General features: G+C 33.6%; 1 protein-coding gene across 7 annotated transcripts in view; it reads right to left on the bottom strand.

The window, feature by feature from the left end:
- The window catches only part of Rabgap1 (RAB GTPase activating protein 1), a 163,358-nt gene that overhangs the window by 84,771 nt on the left and 53,259 nt on the right, over window positions 1-25,328 (bottom strand). For 6 of the 7 annotated variants that reach the window (XM_071600918.1, XM_027944609.2, XM_071600919.1 and 3 more), the window contains 7 exons: window positions 24,704-24,814; window positions 24,250-24,316; window positions 23,374-23,476; window positions 22,394-22,563; window positions 9,816-9,990; window positions 5,851-5,944; window positions 1,427-1,577 (listed from right to left, as the gene is read on the bottom strand). In XM_071600918.1, the coding sequence (XP_071457019.1) occupies window positions 1,427-1,577; window positions 5,851-5,944; window positions 9,816-9,990; window positions 22,394-22,563; window positions 23,374-23,476; window positions 24,250-24,316; window positions 24,704-24,814 (871 nt within the window). Of the gene's footprint in view, window positions 1-1,426; window positions 1,578-5,850; window positions 5,945-9,815; window positions 9,991-17,221; window positions 17,279-22,393; window positions 22,564-23,373; window positions 23,477-24,249; window positions 24,317-24,703; window positions 24,815-25,328 lie in introns of those variants that run through there. The other variant, XM_071600924.1, reaches the window with a different exon arrangement.

The following is a 25,328-nucleotide window of genomic DNA, read 5'->3' as shown; positions in this document are numbered from 1 at the left end:
ATAATCAACTGTGCATACCTTTTTAGCTCACACATTATGTAACCTCATTCTCTGATGCCTTCATTCCTTCTAAGTGGATAATAAACTTCTCTTCCATCCTTCTATGCCTGGGAGCTCTTTTCTAGAACCTGTTTAGAATGTTGTATTCCTGATAAAGATTCCCCTGTTCTCCCAGACTAAATTAATCACTCCTTTTGATGGTTCCCATTGTGCTTTTTCAGACATATCCTACCACATGATAGTCAACTGCCCTCATGTTTAACCTCTTAGCTCCAGGACTGTGGTTGTAACAGATGCCCAATAAATGCTGGTTAAGATAATTATATCAACATAATGGGAGGAAGCAGCATATTACTTTGTGAAATAAACAAAAATGTGTTTGGAATTAAGATGATGATAAGGAACATTAATATTCTGAGAACAGAAAAATAATTTTTTGGTGAACAAAGTTTCAATTTTCATTTTTAAATGCTGTACCCCTAATAAGGTGTTTTATGTTTGTTTTCAAATAACATCTTTATAAAGATGTTATTCATATTTTATAAAGTTTAACTTAAAAAAGTTTTCACCTTTTATCACAATGAAAAATGCTCAAATATTACTGCAGATTCTAAGCAAAGCATTCTTAACTCATGTTTCTGATTTGCATACCACCAGGGAAACTGCTTCCTAAAGAAAAACATTTGAAGAATTTGAGAAAACTAAAACTAAAACCAGGAACTCAGGGCATTCAAAGGCACAAAAGATTGCCTAATCTTGCAGAAAATAACTTTACATCTTTGTGTGTCAGACAGTAATAGTTTTTCTTGCTTTGTTAGCAAGATTCTCAAGAACACTTCAACCTGAGAAAGGGATACAGAAAAAATAAGGATTTTTTCACTTAGAGGAATGAGACAAAAACAAATGTGGTTTAAGATTAAAGAATTGGGCTGGGATTGTGGCTCAGGGGTAGAAATCTCGTCTAGCACATGTGAGGCCCTGGGTTTGATCCTCAGCACCATGTAACAATAAATAAAATAAAGGCGTTGTGTACAACTACAACTAAAAAAAAATTGAAAAAAAAAAAAAAAGATTACAGAATTATCTACTCACAATTGCAGAAACTGGATCCCTACCAAATGAAATGTGATAAGAACTAAAAGGTTTTATACATTGCATGGCACAAGCTACCTGACTGAAAATGTAATTACTATCAAAAAGAATTCAGATGTACTGTAGGTTAGATGATATCCCTTCCCTCTAAGGTAACACCAATCAAGGAAAAAAACCTTGTGCCTTTGTGCCAACAGAAGAAACATCTTGGGACTAGAAGTATAATAATTCTAAAAGAAATTACAAAAATTCTTGGAAGTCAAATAGTCACACTGATATTTCATTACAAATCTCTAAAAGCATTACTGCTGAAGGTGAATTATTGTTTCCTTACCTTTGTTATAAGAATTCGGTATTTTTCTACCAGGTGGTCATTGTTGTGACAGCCTGCCAGCAGCTGCCAGACTTCTCCTCGAAGAGCCTCAGGGACACCATTTCTTACTAAGGATGACAATTGCTTTGGTCTCACACTCAAGTTGAGGTGCCTAAAAATAAAGTTGTAACTCATAAATTTATAAAAGGAAAATTATCTTTAAATACTCGAAAGGCAATATAATAAAGAAAAAGATGAAATGCTATTGGATTAGATGTGACCAAAATTGGTGAAAGAAAAAATAAAAGTATACATGAATTCTGAAAACTGTTTCCTAACTATCTTTCAACTGTTACTTTAAAAAAAAAAAAAAAGCAAAACAGGGAACCACAGAGGATGCTTTATGGTCATGGCCCATCTAAGAAAAGTCAGGGCTGGGGATGTAACTTGGTGGTCCGCTCACCTCCTTGCATGTGTGAGGCCCTGGTTCAATCCCCTACACTGCCCCCCCCCTCCAAAAAAAAAAGCATCACGAAAGACAGAAAGCAAAGTTGCAACTAGCAAGCACATAGTTAAAGACAAGGGCTTGGCCTTATATTTTGAGTATGTTTTCAGCAATTTTCATGATATCTTCTTTCACATAACTTCTCCAAATACCTGTGGTAGCTAAGATTGTTTCTAGTACACTACTGCTACATCAAAACAAGTTACCAGGGCAGGGGATGTAGTTCAGCGGTAGCATGTGAGGCCTTGGAATTGATCCCCAGTACCACACAAAAATAAAAAACAAGTTACTAAAAGCCTTTATGCTTCATTTATATCCTCTATAAAATTAAGAAAATAGAGCCTGTGCTGAAATGTTGGTATAGATTTTCAAAGTGCTTCTGCATACAATATCTCATTTGACCCTGTAACAACCATCTGGGGTAGGTGTAGTATCTTTAAGTTTTACAGATGGAGAAAAAGGTCAGGAAGGTCAATTAAATCACTGAGGTAGTTCTCAAACTCTTAAGACCAATGAATGCTTTTTTTGTCATTTGAAAGCCACTATTAATAGTCAATGAAGCAGGATCCTTACAAAGAAAAGCTCCAGTCAGTATCAGATTGAAGTCATTGCCACAAAAGAACCACTATCAAATTACAAAGAGGTGAGACTTTTCTCACATTTCCAGAATTCTATGTGAATAATGTGGAGTACATTTAAAAATGATTGATTCTATGAAACTGTACCCTAATGTGAGAGCTACAGACAATTCAATATTTTTCCTTGCTTAGATTTCAATATATATATGTATGTGTGTTTACATGTATATGAATGAAAAGTTGGAGTTTCCAGCAGAAAAAAACCAAAAGTAGTCTGTTACATAATTCAAGGATTGGTACATTATGGCCTCTTAAGTCAAATACAGCCCACCATCTCTTTTTATAAGCAAACCTTTATTGAAACATTGCCACGCTTACTTGTTTTGGTACTATCTATGACTGCTTCTACACTATGACAGCAGAACTGAATAGTTGTGACAGATTATTATTGGTCTGCAAAGTCTAATACAGTTGTATTTAGCTCTTCACAAAAAAAAGTCTGCTAACCCTAACTTAATTTATATTGGTAAAATTGCTTCCAGAATAATTTTTTCATTGATATTAATTAACTTTATCTATGCAACTCAGCATACTATATTATAATGAGAACACTGGACCTCATATCTGCTAAGAGTCACACTAAAATGAACTTGAAGAGTTACAGTTCAAAGACATATTAATTAATACCGCCACTAAAACCAACAGAGTTCAGTAAGCCAGCTTTGGGATCAGACCTGTTGTGTTAACAATTTTCATTCCTGACAGTTTACTAATTACAATGGCTTAATCTATGAGTCAGTTTCACCTATAAAAGTGGATACCAGATGCCAGGTGGGGTGTCACATGCCTGTAATCCCAGCAGCTGGGGAGGCTGAGACAGGAGGATGAGTTCAAAGCTAGCCTCAGCAATACATAGCAAGGCATTAAGTAACTCAGTGAGACCCTACCTCCAAATAGAATACAAAATAGCTTGGGGATGAGGCTCAGTGGTAGAGTGCCCCTGAGGTCAATCCCCAGTACCAATAAAAGGATATCAGTTCTTAAGCTGTTAGAATTGAAATATAACATATAACTTAGTATACTGCCTAGCTGATGGTAAATTGTTTTTTATTAATGATTACTACAATGATGATATACCACTATTTTTTAATCTGTAATAATCCTCAATGTGGGCTGGGGGTGTGGCTCAAGCGGTAGCGCGCTCGCCTGGCATGCGTGTGGCCCGGGTTCTATCCTCAGCACCACATACAAACAAAGATGTTGTGTCCGCCGAAAACTAATAAATAAATATTAAAAAATTCTCTCTCTCTCTCTCTCTCTCTCTAAAAAAAAAAAAAATCCTCAATGTTAGTATTATAGACTTCCATTTTCTTAACGAAGTAACACACTTAGAAGAGTTAAGTGACTTGCCCGAGACCCTACCCTACAGGAAGCAGAAGATAGGATATGATGCCACATCTATCAGGCTCTAAAATTCCATGATATTACAATGCTTCCTATCTGTGAAACATATATAAATAATGGGAAAAATAATGATGAAATGAAGAGAGGCTATAATAGTATATCTGAAGACTAAAACAAGCAAATACAGTTTAAACAACCTGAAGACAGTAGAGACAAACTCAGTTAATTAATATACATGAAGGAATGGGAAGACAGTTGATTGTTAAGTAGCAAAATGAATATCGAAGTATGATAACAAAACAAATTCTAAGACCCTATATACAATGCTGGTGGGTTAAACTAATGAAGTATACTTCTAGAATCTAAATACTATACTAGATGGTTTTAAACATAGTATTATGAAACCAAGTAAAGACTGAATTCATTTGTTTTAGAGCAGAAACCTTTTTATACGGATGAAATTCCTGGCAACAGCAGCCTAAACCCTCCAAACTGACTGAACTGGAAAGTATAATTGTGACAAATGTGTCAGCAGTTTTGTCTCCTGATTGTAAAGAAGTATCAAAAGCATGAGAATTACTGCTCTGGGCACTTATGCCGAGTTCACGTACTAAAACCACTTGTGTGAAGACGAACCAAGTTTTGGTTTGCTTTTTTCTCCTGTACCTATTTTTTGACATTTCCCAAATGTGTAAAGCATTGTTAAGAATGAGGGAGCAGGGGCTGGGAATGTGGCTCAAGCGGTAGCGCGCTTGCCTGGCATGCGTGCGGCCTGGGTTCGATCCTCAGCACCACATACAAAACAAAGATGTTATGTCTGCCGAAAACTAAAAAAAAATTAAAATTCTCTCTCTCTCTCTCTTAAAAAAAATTACATTTAAAAAAAAAAAAAGAATGAGGGAGCAGATGACGCCCATTTCTAGTCCTGTCAAGGGCATGAAATATATATATATTTTTAATGCTGAGACACAGCTTTACTAAGAATAGAGTGAAAGAATTCAACAGTTAAAACTTCTGAGAAAAATTAAATACCAAAGTGTAGGTCCACAGGGAGCTTATATGAATACCCTAATAACCAAAACATCAGAAATAGACCCATACTCAGGCTCTTTTCCCTACCTGGCATCTTACCTAGGGAGAAAGGGAAACTACATAAATATCTCACCAATCTGACTTAATAGAATATCTTTGGTTATGTTAACAAGTACCTGGAGGTGGTGTATTACTTTTAGAAAATGTAGAGGCTTGCGCTTCTTATTACTGTCAAGCATCTCTTGAGCTGATGGGAAATTCTTGAGTTTTAAACATGTTGCTAGGAAAAGTAATTGACAGAACAGGTAACAAACCATACTTTTGACACTCTGCTCTGCCACTGCAGGTATATACCACAATAAAGTAAAGATGCATCTAAGGCCTGTGTGTGTTCCGTGAACATCCTCTAAACTTTCTTGATTATTGTGTACTGTCTTAGCCACTTGACCAGTTAACAGTTGCTAATTTCTTTAACAAGCCTCTTCTCTAATTTATTCTGCCCATAAGTTCCATGTTTGGATAAATATTTTCTCCAACAATGAGAATTTATTAGATTTTTAATATTCTTTTTTTTAAGTATTTTTTTTCCTTATTTAATTTTTTTTTAGCTGTAGATAGACATAATATCTTTATTTTATTTATTTATTTTTATGTGGTGCTGAGGATTGAACCAAGTGCCTCACACTTGCTAAGCAAGCACTCTACCACTGATCTACAACCCCAGCCCAGGTTTCTAATATTCTGAGAACCGATTTCAGGTCTTCACTATTATCCTTATAAACCTCTAAAAACAGAGATTCTAGAATGCAAGCCTCATATGTAGTTTCTATTATTGGTTCCAAATTGAATATTTTAGTTAGGTAAGATTTTCTAAACATACAATGAGAATTGCAGATGAAAAGGAGAACTATGCTATTATAACTTACCACTTTGACAGCAGTTCTCCCCATGTTTCAAGAATTTTTTCTGCACATTCTTTGGATACATCACCAGATCCACTCAAGAGAGGTTCATCGTTATCTTTAATAAACAAAACACATAAAAAAGGATAACAGAAGAGGCTATACTAGCCAAAAGAATGACATGGGAATTTAACAGTCAAATTTAAAGACTCTACTGGGAGTATACAGCCATAATTACAAATAAAATTAAAATGGTCCTATTTTTGTAACCTCTTTGATTTTCTTGTGCTTTTCATGTAGGTCCATACATAGTATGTCAATTATAGAAAAGAGTCATTTAATAATAAAATTATAAGACTCAAGATATGGTATGTTCTCATTCTTATTCCCAAGCAAGTAGCTTTATGTATGGAAATAATACACTTTTATTTATACCAGTTTAAAATTTTGAAGCACCTAAATCTTCAAAAGAGGAGAGTAGAGAATGATGGAATAAATTATTACACATGTATACAAGGTAACTGCATGATGACATGATTACACAATGACATGCAAAATACCACATAAAAATGAAATTAAATATTCCATGTGTCTGTTAAAAAATAGAACAGACTAGAATGAACTACACCACAACATTAATAATTCTTGCTTCTGAGAGTTATGATTGATACTTTTCTGTTATATATCTGTGACTTTCTAAGTCTTCTACAAAATGGTACACATTAATAGAAAGCACAAAAATATTTTAAAAGGACCAAAATGAACTACTTTAAACTTATGCAAAGAAAAGTAGGTTCAAGTAAGAATTTAGAGATTATAAGATATGAATGAATATTGTGAAAAAAGTGATACTGAAGGCTGGGGAGGTAGCTCTGTGGTAAAGTACATGCTGAGCATGTGTGAAGTCCTGGTTTAATTCCCAGCACCAAAACCAATCCAACCAAAAACAAAACAGTGACACTGACACAGGCATGAAAAGAATAATGAAAGGACAAAAAAATATAGACCAAGACAATTCTTTTCTGTTGGACACTAGAGATATTTTCACCTTTTTTGCTATAAACAGTATCAGAATGGATATACTCACTAATTCATTGGACATATGCCCAAAAGTGGACTTCCTGAGTGAAACACCACATACTTGTAAAAGAATTTTGAAATTTTCTGACTCCGTCTTCCCAAATGGTTCTACCAATTTACATTCTGCTAACTAGGTGCGACGGTATTTGATTCCACGTGTCCTCGTCAAGCTGGGTTTTGTTATTTTGTTTTTCACTCAACATACCTACACAAAATTTGGCAAACCTCTGATGACTGCATCATGAATTTGAACTGTTACTAGAGAAGGCAGTATCTGAGATCTGATTTTAAAGACTCAGAAGTCCATGCTACTTATTATAAAATTTCTTTACACAGTGCCTTGGACGTTATCATTAGTTTCAATGGTGAGACAGAAAAAAGATGTGAGATTTCTGTAAATGGATGAATAATTTAAATTTAAAGAAAAGAAAAAGGCTAGAGGGCACTAAGGTAAATTTTCCCCAACTTTCATTAGCTTTCCAGACTACTTTAATCCCTCAAATAATTTTCTACTTATTTAAGTACTGATATACTACAAACAATTCTTTTGAGGAAGATGGGGTTGTGGCTCAATGGTAGAGCGCTTGCCTTACATGTATGAGGCACTGGGTTCGATCCTCAGCACCATATTAAAAAAATAAACAAACAAAATAAAGGTACTGTGTCCATCTACACCTAAAAAAGAAATTCTTAAAAAAAAAATTAAAATTTACAAGGAATCACAATTTCTTCAGACTAGGAAGACCCATCTTTCAAAAATTCTCTTTTACTTTTCTGGATGATTTCAACAAATCTAGATAGCAGCAGTTTGAAATCTGTGTGTAGAGTCCCATTCTGCATAAAATGGAGGAAAGATGGGGAACCAAAAGGCAATCTGAGTTTCAGAATGTTGCTTCTGAAAAACTCCATTTTATAACTGCTTGTTTTCTATTGTCCCATGAGTAAGAAGCCTCTCTAGAGAACTAGTCTTTTCTTTCAGGTAGCAATCAGAACACAAGAAGGCAGTTTCCCTGGTTTGTAATCTGGATTAGAGAGAACTGGAAAATGGCATGCCTGCAATTTCTTCTGAAGCTCACCTGTCACTAGTTTTTTTTACTATGGAAAAACTATGGAAATGGGTCCTAGGGAACAGCTCAGCCTGCCAATATTTATTGGTCACCCACTGCATACCAAGTGTTGTGGTACACACCAGGGAAACAATATGGGGTAAAAGCAGATACTCTTTGATTTTTGCTGTTAGTCCCATCTCTCCCTAGTTAAGAACCATCAGTAGAGGCCTTTTGAATCCCCTCAGAAACAAGAAAAATTTCTGTCTGCTATAGGTTAAAATTAGATGGCAACCTTTAGTTGAGCCCAAATTTCTTTGTAACCAACAGATAATCCTCAAAATCTACAGTATGAAGATTTGAGCATTCTCTGATGTCATGACAAAGGGAGTATCATTCTTCATTTTTGGTTCTTTTGTTTTTATTGCTTAGTTAAAGGGAGGAGAGTTATGTAAACATTTTGCCAGCCTGCCATTTTAACCAGAGAAACTGTAACTCTTGAGACTACCATTTATACAGCAGATAGTCTCAAACAGAGGAACAATTCCACCATTCCCATGAAGATCACATTAACTTAAAGTGGCTCTGCAAGGGACTCTAAACTGCATCTCTGACTTCAAAACAACATATGTACCTTTCCTGCATTTCAAAATGCTTCATGAGAAATAAATGCAAGAGACTGTGATAGACTATAACTCAGACTGTGGAATCTTAGATCTGGATTCAAGTCAAGACCTCAAAATTCTTCTACCCCGTAACCATGGGAAAATTTTTCTAAGATTCCATTTCTTTATGTATAAAATGAGGATAAGTTCTATTTTCAGAATTACTGTTGTTTTGAGGATTATGTAAAATAAACAAAGCATCTGCCTACCACATAATATGCATCAAGTAACTAGTGGCCATTGGTATTACTAATACATGACTCTTAGGTGATTACTCACTAGAATGTGATTACTCAACAGAACAATGGAAACTGGCTATCAGTGCTGACTCCAAATTTGAAAAAAAGTACATATAATCATGGATATACATTTCTTTAAACCAAACCAATCATTCTTCCCATCTCCATATCTTTGTTAATGCAATTTTTTTGAAAAGAAATGTCTAGAGAAGCCCATTTATCCCTGATGAATTCTTCTTGCATTTTAAAATCCCAGCTCAAAACTATTCTTCGTGATGTACCACCATATATTCCACAATGAAAAATTGATTCTCTGTAAATTTCCAGAACATTTCCTGCAAACCTCACACAGATACAAGCATTTTATGACCTCATAATTGATCTTTAAGCCCAGGTACTAAGTTATAAATTGGAATATGAATGTTCACTTCTTCTGTGCTCTGTGCTTTCTTCCCACACTTCTATACACCATGTCTTAATAAAACTGACAGGACAATTCAATAGATCTAGTCATGAAATAAAGAAACAAAAAGAAAAATGAACCAATGAATTGTCTACCAGCACGGAAACACAATAATATACAACTGTGTGTACAAAAAATGTTTGGTAAAAGGGTATATGAGGAAGTCATGTTTTGGCACTTGAACAGTTCTTGTAAAAGGAGTCAGTTGAAATGAAAATGTTTACTTAGAGCTGTGTCTAATTAGTTTTAAAACTGTGCTAATCCAACCAGTTAAAACTAAACTGATTATTTAAAAAACACTAATTATACAATCTAATTTTACCAATTTGATTTTAAAGAATTTCCAATGTTAATCATTTTTTAATCTCCCATTGCTCTAAGACATAGGAGACACTGAATGAATTCCAAATGCCAAGCGTCATTATCAACTCCATAACACAATGCTGAAGTCTGCCAGGTCCTCTGCCCTCAAATATAAATTTAGCACTCCATTTACCTTCCTCTTCATCATCTTCTGGAGGAGAAGGTATCATTGAGCTCTGAGATCCAGACTGTGGCAAGCGAACTGAAGGACTGGCTGTGGTTTTCCTTCTTTCTCTTTCTGATTCACTTTCCAAGCACACAACTTCATATAAAGTGTCAGAATTATTCTTTCTCTCCTTCTGCTTTATCTTGAGAATGAAAAAGTATTTATTATGCAGTTAATACTTTATGTTTTTAATTAATCACCAGTTCTGATTTCACATAGGTTGTAAGAATAAATAATGATTATCTGAATACCTACACTAACATTTTCTAAATAGAAAAGCATGTTAGATTTAAAACCCCTTAGGAAAATACAAAATTTACTGAGTAGGATTCCAGTTCTATAATTTTATGTGCCAAGTAACTACTAAAATTTACTCGATGTAAACTAAATAGCTGTTCTGTATCTTCCAAGATGCTTTATATAAGTTTTAAATTATTCTAAAACATGACACTTTAAGGTAAGAAAATTCTTTATTCCATGTTTTTTCCCACTTCTTTTCTTCAATTAAAGTAGTGTAGGGAAGCCAAGCACAATGGCACACGCTGTAATCCCAGCATCAAGGGAGGCTGTGACAAAAGGATCATATATTTAAAGCCAGCCTAGCAATGATGAGGTGCTAAGGTGCTAAGCAACTCAGTGAGACCCTGTCTCTAAATAAAATATAAAATAGGGCTGTGGATGTGGCTCAGTGGTCTAGTGTCCCTGAGTTCAATCCCTAGTACCAACCCCCCCCCAAAAAAAAAGTAGTGTAGGGAACAACTTTTTCAATTGAAAGCTATAAATCAGCGTGGGAGTGGAATGGGGAGTTGTTAATGGCAGGCAATATCAATTTAAAAAACACATAAAAATTTTGATAACTCCAGCTGATTTGTAGTTTGGGTTTATTTTGAGGCAATTTTTATACTCACCTAAATTAAAGACAAGGAATATAAGATTTTACCAATACAATAAATATTTTAAATACACTAACATTACTATTATGGTCAATGTTAGGGAGAGAAAAAAATAAAGTGAAATACTGGGCAAGAAGAAAAGAAGAGTTCTAAAAGAAAAGGCACAAAAAAACTAGAAAGGTGGCTACACCAAAGACAGAAAACATAGAAAAGAAGAGTGGGCAATAAGAGGTTAATAAGCTATCGAAATATCAGAGCAGATTCTTTTTTTTGGGGGGGGTTACAATGGATTGAATACAGGGGTGTATAACCAGTGAGCCATATCCCCAGTTTTTTTTCTTTCTTTCATTTTAAATTTTGAGATAGAGGCTTAGGGCCACACTAAAATGCTTAGGTCAGCTTTGAACTTGTAATCCATCTGTGTCAGCTTCCCGAGCAATTGGGATTACAGGCATACATCATCATGCCCAGTTATCAGAGCATGTCCACTTGGAATCTAAAAACAAACAAAAAACCAAATCTCAATCCTGAGAGAAAGGCCTAAACTGCCAAATATGTCCTTTCAGTATCATCCTGAAGCGATTACAGTAATTGGTAAGCTTGTCTATAAAGGGCCAAAGGACAGATACCTAATGGTATGTGGGCCAGTAGTCTATGTAACTATGCAGCTCTGCCATTTGAGTGCAAAAGCAGACATAAACAACATGTAAATTAAGGGAGTGTCACTGTGTTCCAAAGAAACTTTATAAAATCAACTGTCAGGTAAAATTTAAACCACTATCATTTCCTACTTTGGTTTAACATGTCTGAGGATTACTTAATTTTCTAGAGAAATATACCAATTACTATTATCTACTTACTATTAATAAAGAATTCAATAAATGGGATGGATTCAAACTAAAAAGCTTCTCAGCAAAGGAAACAATCAATGAGGTAAACAAAGAACCTATATTTTGGGAGCAAATTTTTGCCACACACATCAGATAAAGCACTAATCTCCAGGATATATAAAGAACTCAAAAAACTTAACACCAAAAAAAGAAACAATCCAATCAATATATGAGCTAAGGAGCTGAACAGACACTACTCAGAAGAAGATATATAATCAATCAACAAATATATGAAAAAATGTTCAACATCTCTAACAATTAGAGAAATGCAAATCAAAACTACTCTAAGATTTCATCTCACTCCAGTCAGAATGGCAACTATAAAGAATACAAACAACAATAAGTATTGGTGAGGATGTAGGGAAAAAAGCACGCTCATACATTGCTGGTGGGACTGCAAACTGGTGCAACCAATGTGGAAAGCAGTATGGAGAAAACCAGGAATGGAACTATTTGACCCAGCTATCCCACTCCTCAGTCTATACCCAAAGTACTTGAAAACAGTATACTACAGTAACGCAACCACATCAATGTTTATAGCAGCACAATTCACAACAGCCAAACTGTGGAACCAACCTGGATGTCCTTCAATAGATGAATGGATGAAGAAATTGAGTTATGTATACCCAATAAAGTATTGCTCAGCAGTAAAAGAATAAAATTATGGCCTTTGCAGGTAAATGGATCATGCTAAGTGAATCAAGCCAATCCCAAAAAACCAAAGGCCGAATGTTTTCTCTGATAATTGGATGTTAATCTAATAATTTTGGGAGGGGCATGGGATGAATGGAGGAACTTTGGATGGTTGGTTGGAGCAAAGGGGAGGAGGGGAGGGAACATGATGGTAGTATACCCAAAGTAGGGTCACACCATTCGTGCAATCATACATGTGCCTAGAGTAATGATGTTTGTCATTTCACCATCTTTCCTACCACTATGGTGAAATGACAAACATCATTATTCTAGGTACATGTATGATTGCACAAAAGGTGTGACCCTACTTTGGGTACAACTAGAGAAGTCAAAAATTGTGCTCCATTTGTATAAAATGAATTGAAGTATAACTGATTAGAATAAATGAATTTTAAAAAATAAGAATTCAGACTCTCAGAAGTTACATATTAACTTGTAAGTTTGTGCCCAGAAGATATGTAAATAATTTCTGACCAAAACAAAGGACAACCTAAGCTGGGACCGGTGGTGCATGCCTGTAATCCCAGCAACTTGGGAGCTGAGACGGGAGGACCACAGTTTCAAGGCTAGCCTCAGCAATTTAGCAAGACCTGTCTCAAAATAAAAAATAAAAAGGAGCTTGGAATGTGAGTCATTGATAGAGCCTCCCCTAGATTAAATTCCTATTACCAAAAAACAAAAACCCAACCCAAAGGGACATTAACTAGTTTTGACATAGCAACCTTATTCTGTGTGTGTGTGTGTGTGTGTGTGTGCGCGCGCACATGTGTCTAAAAGGAAGGACCATATAAAACCTGTTTCTCAAATACTTAGAACCAGTTACCAATTTTCTGGTTTTCTCACTAATTAATGAATCCAATTAAAATCTTTGACATATGTTCATTTTAAATTTATGATTTTTAATTTTCAAAAACTGTACTTTGATAGAGAACAGAATTTCATTTGTTTTGTTATATATTGCTCTTTGAAACATTACTTGTTATATAAAACAGTTCAACAATCAGCATGAATTCTTCATTTTTAAAAAGATAATAGAAGAGATAACCAATGAAGTTCACCTACAAACAGTTCTATGATTCACAATGACCAGAGCAATATACACTGTGAAGCTAAACGGAGTCAAGGATGAGACCAACCTTATAAATCAAGAATTCCAGCTATAAAAAAAAAAATGTTCATTGTTGAAGCTGTGCCACAGTACATGAGATTCATTACATTATTTTAATAAAATTTGTTTGAATTATCTATAATAAAAAGCTTTTAAATAAAAATAAAACAGACCTCATATATATACAAGATCATATATATAATTATCATATAACTTAAACATTAAATTGTAGGTTATGATACATATAAAATATGTGAATTATATGTATAATTAATACCAGAAAGCAATTTGGTAAGACAGAAGAAAAGTGGACTTAAATAAGTAAAGAAAACCCATGTTCCTGGATGAGATGACTTCTTCTCCAATAAAAATACTAGTAGCTATTCCCCAGAGCTAAATCAGTTATTGCTCAGGTTTAAAAGAAAAATAAATAATTTAAAACATGCAAGAAAATTCTCTCTCTTCTCTCTCTCTCTCTCTCTCTCTCTCTCTCTCTCTCTCACACACACACACACACACACATTTAGAAAGGAAGGTGGCTGTACCAAATATTAAAACGCTATAAAATCCATATAATTAAAGCAGTGTGATACTGATGTAAGACCAATGGAACAGAACATGAAAACCAGAAAGAGATTAAAGTACACCTGAAAGTTAAATATAACAAAAGCAGCATCAGAAATCACTGAAGGGAAAGTTACAATTTTTTTCTTTCAGTTACTGCGGATTAAACTCAGGGGTGTCCTACCATTGAACCACATCCCCAGCCTTCTTTAAATTTTATTTTGAGTCAGGTTTTCACTAAGTTGCTCAGGTTGGCCTTTAACTTGGGCTTCTCCTACTTTGGTCCCCAAAGTCACTGAGACTAAAGAGTGTTGCCACCATGCCTGACTGAAAGTTACAATCTTTAATGGACAGTACTAGGATAAATGGATGGTCATTTTTTAAACTAAACACCAGAGTTACCAGAATAAAATGCAAAATGAATCAGAAATCTAAATAACAGTAATGAAATGAACTCATGTAAATGCCAGGTGAAAGATGTATAAATTCTTTTTAACTTGGGGACAAGGAACACTTTCTAATTTTGATCCAAATTCAGAAGCTTTAAAGAAAAAGGTTGATAAATTTGAGTACATAAAAAAAACAGCATGGCAAACCCAAAGAAAATTGCCAAAATATAAGTCAAAAGATAGGTGACAAACGAGAAACAGTGTATCTCGAAAGGTTAATCTCATGAATAAAAACTTCTAAAAATTAAGAGGTAGAATACTAAAATCTAGGAGAAAAAAAATGGATAAAAGATATAAATAGGAAATACACAGAAAGTCACACTTAAACATGAAAAATGGCTTGACCTCACTAATCAATGAACAACTAAAACTACTCTTTATTTACCAATGACTCACCTAATTCAGATCCTTAATTGAAACACACTTTCAACAAGTCTATGAAGGAAAAACAAACAAACAATATTCTCAAAACCTACTAATCCTTATAATTACAACTCTCATGAAGAGGAATTTGACAATTAAAATTATATATACACTGACCTATGTGCCAGTGATTCTATCAAAAGCAAACTATTCTAAGATGCACTTTAATAAAATTTTAAAGTGACAAATGCACAACAAATTTAACACTGCAACATGACATGAAATAGTAAATGATGGGGGAAAAAAACAACAGATCATAAAACATTATTATGTGCCCATCAATAGGAGATTCACTAAAAAGACCATGGTTTAGCCAAACAACATAGTACTATGCAGACATTAAAAAAAGAAAGGAGCTGGGTGTGGTGGCATACCCCTGTAGCGCTAGCTACTTGGGAAGCTGAAGGAGGAAGATCACACATTCAACTGGACTGGACAACCTAGACAGACACCTTGTCTCAAAATGATTTTAAAAATCAGAAAAGGTCTGGGGATGTAACTAAGAGGTAGAACATCCCTGTGTTCAGTACTCACCACCACAATGAAAAAACCCTAGCACCAAATTGAAAATAAGTAAAAACAAGTAAACCTAACTAACTATATGTCAAATGTAACAGAACCACAACAAAAAAGAATTATTCTGGCTGAAGATGAAGACTTGCTAGCATGCTCAAGTTCCTAAGTTTGATCTCCAGCACCAAAAAACAAACAAACAAACAAACGAAAAATTATTCTAAGTTCCTAGTTTATAATATTACTGCAACACACTCAAAGGACAAAAAGAAGTTCCATAAAAATCTTAAATTTTAGCCATGCACAGTGAACGTGCCTGTAATCCCGGGGTCTTGGGAGGCTGAGGCTAGAGTACTCCAAGTTCGAAGCCAGCTTAAGCAACTTAGTGAGACCCTGTCTCAAAATAAAAAATAAAAGGGCTGGGGATGTAGCTCAGTAGTAAAAGCCCTCTGGGTTCAAATCTCTAGTACTTCCCTCTCCCAAAAATCTTAAATTTCATTAATAATTTATTAAAAAGAAAATCATGTAATGTTAAAAGTATTATTGAAAATATGTAAATGAACTCAACTATAATTCAGGCAAGTATCAACAATGGATACTAGAACATTAGTTTAAAAGTTGAGATTGGTGGTCTAGGGTTGTGGCTCAGTGGTAAAGCGCTTGCCTAGCATATGTGAGGCACTGAGTTAGATTCTCAGCACCACATGTAAATAAATTAACAAATAAAGGTCCATCAACAATTAAAAAAATATATTTAAAAAAGTTGAGATTGTTATCATGATTGTGTTCAATATATTTTTCCTAACTGGAGATAACTGACATTTCAATAATATTAAACTTCTTATCTATGATCATAGACTAACTTACCATTTATTTACATTCTATTCATTTATTTTTTTCCAGAAATGTGTATATATTGTTATATTGATCTTTGTCAAATTCATATTTTTCTATTATTTCTTGGTTCTGTGTAAGTTGTATTGTGCTTTACATTTCAAATCCAGGTATTCATTGCTGATATACAGAAATAAAATTGATTTGAATACTAAAAACAAGTTGAGGGTGCTGGGATTGTGGCTCAGAGGGGGAACGCTCGCCTCACATGCATGAGGCACTGGGTTCAATCCTCAGCACCACATAAAATAAAATAAAGATATTAAAAAAAAACCAAAAACAACAAGTTGAAGAACAGGATACAACTGAATCCTCTTATCTTTGTTCTACCTGCTCCAGTTTTAGCAAACTACCATCAACTGCAATCTTAAAATATTAAATGGAAAATTCAAGAGATAAAATTTTAAATTATGTGCTGTTTTGAGCAGTGTGGTGAAATCTTGTGCTATCTCATGCCAACCTACCCAGCATGTGAACCTTCCTTTTGCGCAGTATATCCACACTGGATAGGCTACCCTTCTATTAGTCACTTTGTAGCCACCTTGGTTATCAGAACGAGTACTACAGTGCTTGTGTTCAAGTAATCGTTATTGAATCTTACCAAAGTAAGATCCTACAGACTAACTGCTAAATATGAAGAGAAAATTCAATTTTTACAAAGGAAAAAATCCAGTGGTCCCACTTTTATCAAATCATCACACTTTCATCAGAAAAGTGTAACAACTTGGTATTATGAACCTCCTGATTTAGCAGTGGAAGAGCTATGGTATAACTGTAAGCATGGTGACATTTATCTTTCAAGAGATATAGCAATTTAGTGCACGTGTACATATATGTGTGTACAGTACAAATGCACATTCATCCAACACACACACACACACACACACACAGAGCAAATAGCATTTAACAGGCCCAGGTTTTCAGTTCCAATTATACTACTAATTACCTGTCTGCATGATCTTAGTCTTTCAGACATCAGCTTCTTCATTTATAATTAGTAATTTTATAAAGGATTTAAGTCCCCTACAGTTTCTTTGGCAATAAAAATTCTATAGTTCCAAGATTACTTAGTCGTTTGCTCATTTTATGTCATTGTTGGAAAATTCAGTCTGTATTTATATCATTTTCTTCCTCTTTCAGAAAATGGTATCTGGAAATTTAAAACCAAGAAAGCAATCTTTCTTTTCTTACTAATTTTAAAAGCGTCTTCCTTTAATATGATGCCATCTTAATGTAATAATCCCCCAAATGGGAAGGCTTCTGACTAAAGCATATAATTTAAGTGAAAAAAAAAAAAAAAAAACCCAATTTCAAAGATATTTTAAAAGTCTGTATGACTGTTTTCCCAAACTGGCAGCAAAAAACAGAAATAACATACATTATATATTTTAAAATTTGCTTGGTAGTATTGTTTCCTTTTCATTTTGATAAGAACTGAAAATGGTTAAAATTTTTAAATTATGCTTCATTCAAGTAAATCTTAAAATTTTGTCTTCTTTTAGAAACAAAGACAAAAGCAGCATGTTTCTATAGAAAGAACCATGGATGAGAACCTTAGAAGGCTTATATATGTATCTCATTGAAGCAACTTCCATAAAATCTACTAATTTACATCTTTGGATGTCAGTTTCCTTGTCCATAAAATGAGAATATTATTTATGCTTGTTGGATCACTATGCAAGTTACATAAAAAGAAAGCCAAGTGGTTAGAAGAGCAATGCTCACAGTAGGACTCCAATTAATGGTAAATATTACTTTTTCATGGCATGGATATAAAAAACAATCAACTAAGTTTATTAAGTTACAAGGGGATTAAATTAATAGTGCTCTAAGTGTTATAAGACAGTAAAAACATGTTCAAACTTTTTCCATTTTATGTAAGATTAACAATAGTACAAGTGCTCCAAGACAGTACATAATTATTCAAGGTCTTCACATACTAACTCTCTTTGTCCTCACCTCTCCCCTCATACACATACATAAAGACTTAACCAAATAAGGAGAAAAATGAAAGATTATCATCAGGAATTTCCTGTCCCCCTCCCAGCTTCCACATATATACTTCTGGGATTTCTTTTTTTTTTTTAAATAAATGATTGACAATCAAGTTTATGTTTAATTTGTAATCTTAACAGAAAAAGAAGTCTACTGAACTATATATCGGGTATGTTTTTGACTAGTTTATCCTATTAGGTCTTTTTTAGCCTAGTTTAAATAACTATGCAGAAAGTGTCAGAATAACATACTATATTAGAATAAATTGTAAATCTTTCATGGAAATGAAATTAAACAAATTTATTTTCAAGAAAAAAATACATAATCCCACACTCAAGCACAGCACTAATTTTCCTATAAACTCATATAGTCTTTGAAGACAAGGTTGTGTAACATTAGACCTTAAGGGAAATTTAAGATCAGGGTAGTTTATTTTACATTCACTAAAATAAGGTTGAAGAGACAGAATGCTAATTAAAGAGAAATTTTTAATATACAAATTTATGTTAAAATATTATTCAATTAATTTCTATTTACTGCTTCTTGCTCTAGAAACATTTTAAGAATAGTTTTCTTTCACTGCCTAAACGTGCAGTAATGTTTATAAACTAGTTTAACATCTGAAGCATTCTTCCTCTGGCGCAGATTCTCCACCTATATAATCAATGCTGTTGTGATTTCAAGATTTAGTGCTTTTTTCATTTTTCTTGTGTCCCGTGGAGGTTCCATAGTACCTCTCCAAATATAATAACTAAAATGCAGGGAAAATTTATTATGTACTATTAACTTCTTATAAGTGTGATGTACAGTTTCTCATTTCATGTCACAATACTATTATGAGGAAGATGCTACTATTGCTGTCAATTTACAGGAACTTCCTCAAAGTCATAATACCAGTCAGTGGTAAAATCCAAACTCTGACTCCATATCCAAGTCCTAGATGATGACCTTAAGATAATCCTCTGCTCCTATTAAGACCTGGGTTGACATTCCATCTCTCAAGACAACATTGGGAAGAAATCTCTATTCCTGCTTTGCTTGCTTCCTTTTCCTAAATATAACCAAGTAAATATACATTCAAGTAAATCCATATATAATACTAATTTTGTGTAATAAAAAAATTGATGTTGCATGTAAACAAACTCAATTCAATAAATAACTGGGAACTACTATGTCTTAAATGTTTGGTATAAATCAGTGAACAAAACAGATTAAGAATCTTGCTGTAGCAGAGAATGAAAAAATAAAAAACTTAATAAATAATATAAAAATAAACACATTACATGGTACATATATCATGAAAAGGTGAATGCCAATGTAAAAATGTTTATTTATACACACACACACACACACCTATCACTTAAGGGTACAGAAAACTGGCAGTACCAGTGGAAGAGTAGGCAAATTGCAGTATTAAGTGAGGGGTAAGGGTAAATTGTTGTGAGTATTAGGAAGTACAACATAGAAGAGTATTCCAGGGGGGCTGGGGCTATAGCTCAGTGGTAGAGCACTTGCACGTGCGTGAGGCACTGGGTTTGATCCTCAGCACCACATAATAAAAAAATAAAATAAAAGATTTCTGTCCATCTACAACCACAAAAGTAAGTAAATAAATAGATAAATAAATAAATAGAAAATTTAAAAAAGGAAGAGCATTCCAGGTAGATGGGACAGCGAATATAACAAAGTTCAAAAGAGTATGGTGACAGTAGAGTGAACAATGAAAGAGAGAAATCTGTTTATAACCTTACAGGCAGCAGATCAGGTAGGATCTGGTAAGCCACCATGAAAACTGGCTTTTAATGGATAGAATAGGGTTTGAGGGTTTTGGGCAGAAAAATGCTGAGAACAGATTATATGGGGACAGATGAGTAAAGAGGTTATTAGAATAAATGTAAGGTAATATAATCTAGGTGAGAAGTGGTACCTATTATGTATTTGGAAGTAAACAGGATTTCCTGATAGATTGGATATGAAGTTTAAGAAATAGAAGTAAAATTCTTGGCTTAAACAACTATTAAAACTGAAACACTAAAGTAAAAGGATTTCCTGATAGATTAGATATGAAATTTAAGAAATACAAGTAAAATTCTTGGCATAAACAACTAAAGCTGAAACACTAAAGGCAGGTAAGTAGAGCATCTGAGGGTGGGGAAGAAATAATGAGTACCTTTTTTGATCATGTTAAGTTTGAGATATCCTGAAAGCTAAGCAAAGAAGGGGTATTTAAGAAAGAAGGGATTACCTATATCCAATACTGAAGATAGGTAAAGAGGAGGACGACTCAGATTAGCAATTTAAAGGGTCACAGAGCACCTTGATTTCTTCCTAAGAGTTCTGCTAGCTAGATACAAAGTAAAATGGGGGTAGAAAGGCTGGAGGTATAGCACAGTGGTAGAACATTTCCCTAGCAAGTGCAAGGTCCTAAATTCCATCTGCAATACCACAAAAAAAGGAAGACAAGGAGGGAGGTGGGGGGTGGGGAATGGAGGGCACTAAGTGGTGGCACAACTAGGAGCCAAGAAAACCTAAGAGAATGGAACAGATATTTCAGCTGCTGCCCACCACAGGAAACACAAGTAAGAAGTCTGACTGACAAAGTTAACTGCCCGATCAAAAAAAAGAAAATGAGATACTTTTCAGAAGAAAACAATAGAATCCAAAATCTCTACAATATATCACTTAAAATGTTACTCATCATACTTGAGAATTAGCAATCAAGGATTTCTGAAGCAGTTATACTACAATGATGCTCTAGGATTAAGTGGAAACTTGCTCATAAAAGAATAAATGACCAGGCACAGTAGTGCACTCCTATAATCTCAGGTTGGAGGATCTTACTAAGTTATCCAAATTCAAAGTCAGTTTAGGCAATTTAGTGAGATCCTATCTCAAAATAAAAAATTTAAAAAGGGCTGGGATGTACTTAGTGACAGCACATGCCAGGTTCAATCCCTAGTACAGCAAAGCAAAAACAAAAGATAAATCTCAGGAGAAAACAACCATGAAGCAGGAAAAAGAGGAGGGGACTGACATATAGCTCAATGGTAGAACATGTGCCCAGCATGTATGAGACCCTAGGTGCAATCCTCAATAACTCCCATTATTTTTTTTTTTAATTAAAAGTGAGGCAGCTAGAAGGGCTGGTGTTGTGGCTCAGTGGTAGTGCACTTGCCTGGCATGTGTGAGGCACTGGGTTTGATTCTCAGCACTGCATATAAATAAATTTTTTAAAAAGTAAATAAAGGTCTATCAACAACTAACTAAATAAAAAATATTAAAAAATGAGGCAGATAGGTATAAAGGCATAAGCATGTAACCCAGCAACTTGGGAGGCTAAGGCAGAGGAGAGACTAGGCAACTTAAATAAAAATTTAAAAGGCTGGGGATGTAGCTTAGTGGTTCAATACTCCTAAGTTCAAAATATCTAAAACATTGGGAACTGAAATACTGTAAGGAGAGACAAGAGAGCTGGGCAGACAAAAAGGTAAAGAAACACTAGGCCAAATTTTTCCAAAATTTTATTTTAAAAATTTTAGACATTTGAGAAGTTCAGCAAATCCCAAGAATGATAAACAGAAAAAAATCATGACTAGGCACATAATTGTTAAATGTCTTAAAACCAAAATACAGAATCTTCAAAGCCAGAGAGAAACGATATATTATATATATAGGAATAATAATATAAATGACCTCTAATCTAAAACAACAGAAGTCAGAAGACTGTGGGATAGTATTTGAAAAAATTGAAAGAAGAAAACAATCAATTCAGAATCTTCAATCTAGTAAGAATATCTAACTAAAATGAAGTGAAATAAAGACATCTGCAGACAATGAGTGCTAAGAGAATATATCCTTAGCAGATGTTCACTAAAAGAAATGTTAAAAAAAGTTCTTCATGTGAGGGTAAATGAGACCAAATGAGAAATTGAATTGTTAGGAAAAATTAGAGCAACAAAAATTTTAAGAAGGTGGATAAATCTAAAAGTGACATTCCCCCTCCTTACTATATTTAAAATACATTTAACTGTTTTGAATTCTGATTGACAGCTTAATTGTAAGTTAGTCTCAAAAGTGAATTCACCTTTCCATCCCCCTCTATATTTATAAAAAAATTCAGTACCTGTTTTAATTTCAAAAAAAAATTTTCAGTAGTACTACGTTTGCTGAAGGGCCAGAATAATCTTTCATTAGGTGAGCAAACTCGAACTTTTGTCTCTAGGAGAAATCGAACAGGCTCTTGTACTTCTGTTATTACCAAATCAACAGCTGTGGTCATAAATAGCACTTTATCTAGAGAAAGTGAGAAAAATGATGAGTGAAACAAAAGAAACAGAAATGCACTTAGTCATACTATTAACATAAAAGTAATTTTATCACAAACATTCAAGATATCTTATGATCAACCATCAACTAAAGAAACATACTGTCAGGTAGTTTTGTATACATGATTAATGTATGGCTTCTTTTATATACCTCTCTCACCAACAGTCAATATACTTTAGAACTGTTTTATCCTTTATCCACTATGTTACTACTACTAACATGAAAAACTGAAGGGGAAAAAGAAATGCTCAATGAGACAGACTGATTAAGCAAGTAACATTACATTTTCGGGACAGAATATTACGTTGCCATTAAAGTTCATTTGGGAAGAGTATGAAATATTTTGAAAAAAGTTCTTTCTGTACAAAAAATCTGAAAAGTTATATTAAAAAAAAAAGAGCTAATAGTGATTCTCATTGGGTTGGGTGGGGATAAAGACTATGCTAGACTCACTTTGCGCTATATAGCCTTTGAATTTTTAATCATATGTGCATGGATTATCTCTACAAAAATAAATAAAATTTAGAAGTATGATGAATACATAAATAGAAATTAAAAAAAAAGAGGAAGAGGGAAAATGAAGAGAAGGAAGGGAAAATGAATAGCCAAAAATGGTACTTTGTTTAAAGGTCAAAAATAACAATAAACACAAGAACTATTCATTTCTTTGTTTCACCAGAATTGAGTAAATACTGGAGGCAGGTCAAGCAAGTGGTCCTAAGATCTGTGTATTATCCTGAAACTAAAATTTCTGTTCATGTCAGCAATCTGTATCACCTTTAGGAGTTTCTTCATTTACAGCTTGAAAATGTGGGGATTTGGAATTCCAGCTTCCAGTAATTACATATGATTTTCCATCTGAACTTTTACCCATAGACTCCTAACAAAAAAAAAAAAAGGAAAATTACATCTTAATACTCAAGTGGGTAAACAACAGCTAACCCATTTTGTTGCTTTTAAAAAACACTTAAATAGGAGTTGAAAAAAATGAGGTGTTTTTTTTTGTTAAAGAAGTGCATGTGAATAATTATAGTTAAAGATGTGCCATTTATTTGTACAATTGTTCCTAAAAAGTTACATTTAAAGTAAATGCTTGAAAATCATACTAAATTGAATAAACATCAATTTTTAATCATATGTGAATGGATTATCTCTACAAAAATAAATAAAATTTAGAAGTATGATAATTTCTTCTGTCAAGTATATAATCACCATATACTTTTTAGTTTGAAAATAAAGATTTCATCTAATAGCCTTAATCCTAATATCTCCAACTACTTGTAAAACTCATGGTACTTTGCAAAAGAATTCTCTAATAAATTTTCTCCTTTTATTCTCACATCAATCTTACCCAATAAACAAGAATTATTTTTTTATTATCACTGGTAAACAATCAAAAAACAAAAAACTAGATAATTATTATCACTAGTACACAGTCCAGAAACAAAAGCTGAGATGTTTATCCAAGGTCAGACTTCTAAATACAAATGTTAAGAATAAGGAAATCCCCTTATCTTTGTGTATTGTTTTATAGCTTACATATAATACCTTCATAAACATGTTCTAACATTATATTCTGATGATACAGTAAAACAACCTTTCCTACAGAAATAGTATTAACCTTCCAGTACAAAAAATAAAATAAATTCTCACCAAATCTAACAAATGCATATCACTGTTTCGTACATCTTTTCCTGGACTAAGGAGAACGCCAAAACACCTGTAAAAAAAAAGAACTGCCATAAATTTTGGGGAAAAGATAAAGTACACTAAAATGTTTAAGTTGGATCACTTTTTTAAAAACTTCTTATGGGGGAAAAAGGACAGTTATTAGAATTAACAATAAATTAATGTTGATCAAATTACAATTTTCATTTCTTTAACTTAAGTAAATTCTATTTGTCTCTTATTACCATGTAATTGAGATTCGCATATTAGTTAATAATTTACTTTGAATACTTCAAAGTAAAGAAGTATTTACTTCAATAAGCAAAAATAATCCCAGAGGACAAAAAGATTTGCAAATACATTTTAAAAAGTGTTTCTCTCATTAGGTTTTTAAAAACAAAAAAATTTTATTTACGCTAAACTTACTAAAATTGTTTACCTTTCAATGGCAAGTTCTTTATTAGTTGTTTGTTGTACATAGATGACAATCTTCTTATCAATTCCTTGGCGTAGTTTAAAGCATTGTCTGTCCTTGTCTTTGGGAACAGCACTGTAGACAAACATATTTCAATGATTTTTGCAAAGTATTTTCCTGCGACATACTAAAACGATTTTTATAAACAAAGACATCAAATCTCTAATTCTTTTTTCTATGACTAGTTTTATAACACCACCACCATCATCAACAAAAAACACTCCTGTGTCTCCTAAAATGTAGATTTATTTTTTTAGTCTTTTTTTTTTTTTTTGGGGGGGGGGGTGGTGCTAGGGATTGAACCCAGGGCCTTGTGCATACAAGGCAAGGACTCTACCAACTGAGCTATATTCCCAGCCCTATTTTTTAGTCTTTTGTTGCAGTGAAAATTAAATAGTTGCAAAGTACCTAGCATAGCAACTGGTATATTTCGTAATTGCTTTTACAAATAAATTATTATTGCCTAATTTGTTTAAATATATAATGAACAAAAAGACAATCATAGACCCTTTGAGTATCAAAACAAGTTATTTTTAAAAAATAATAGGAACGAGGAATAGATGGCCAATGATAAGCTGCTAACATTTCT

This window comes from Marmota flaviventris, chromosome 13 (genome assembly GCF_047511675.1).
Source record: "Marmota flaviventris isolate mMarFla1 chromosome 13, mMarFla1.hap1, whole genome shotgun sequence".
NCBI lineage: Eukaryota > Metazoa > Chordata > Mammalia > Rodentia > Sciuridae > Marmota > Marmota flaviventris.
This window is presented reverse-complemented; position numbering and strand designations above follow the sequence as displayed.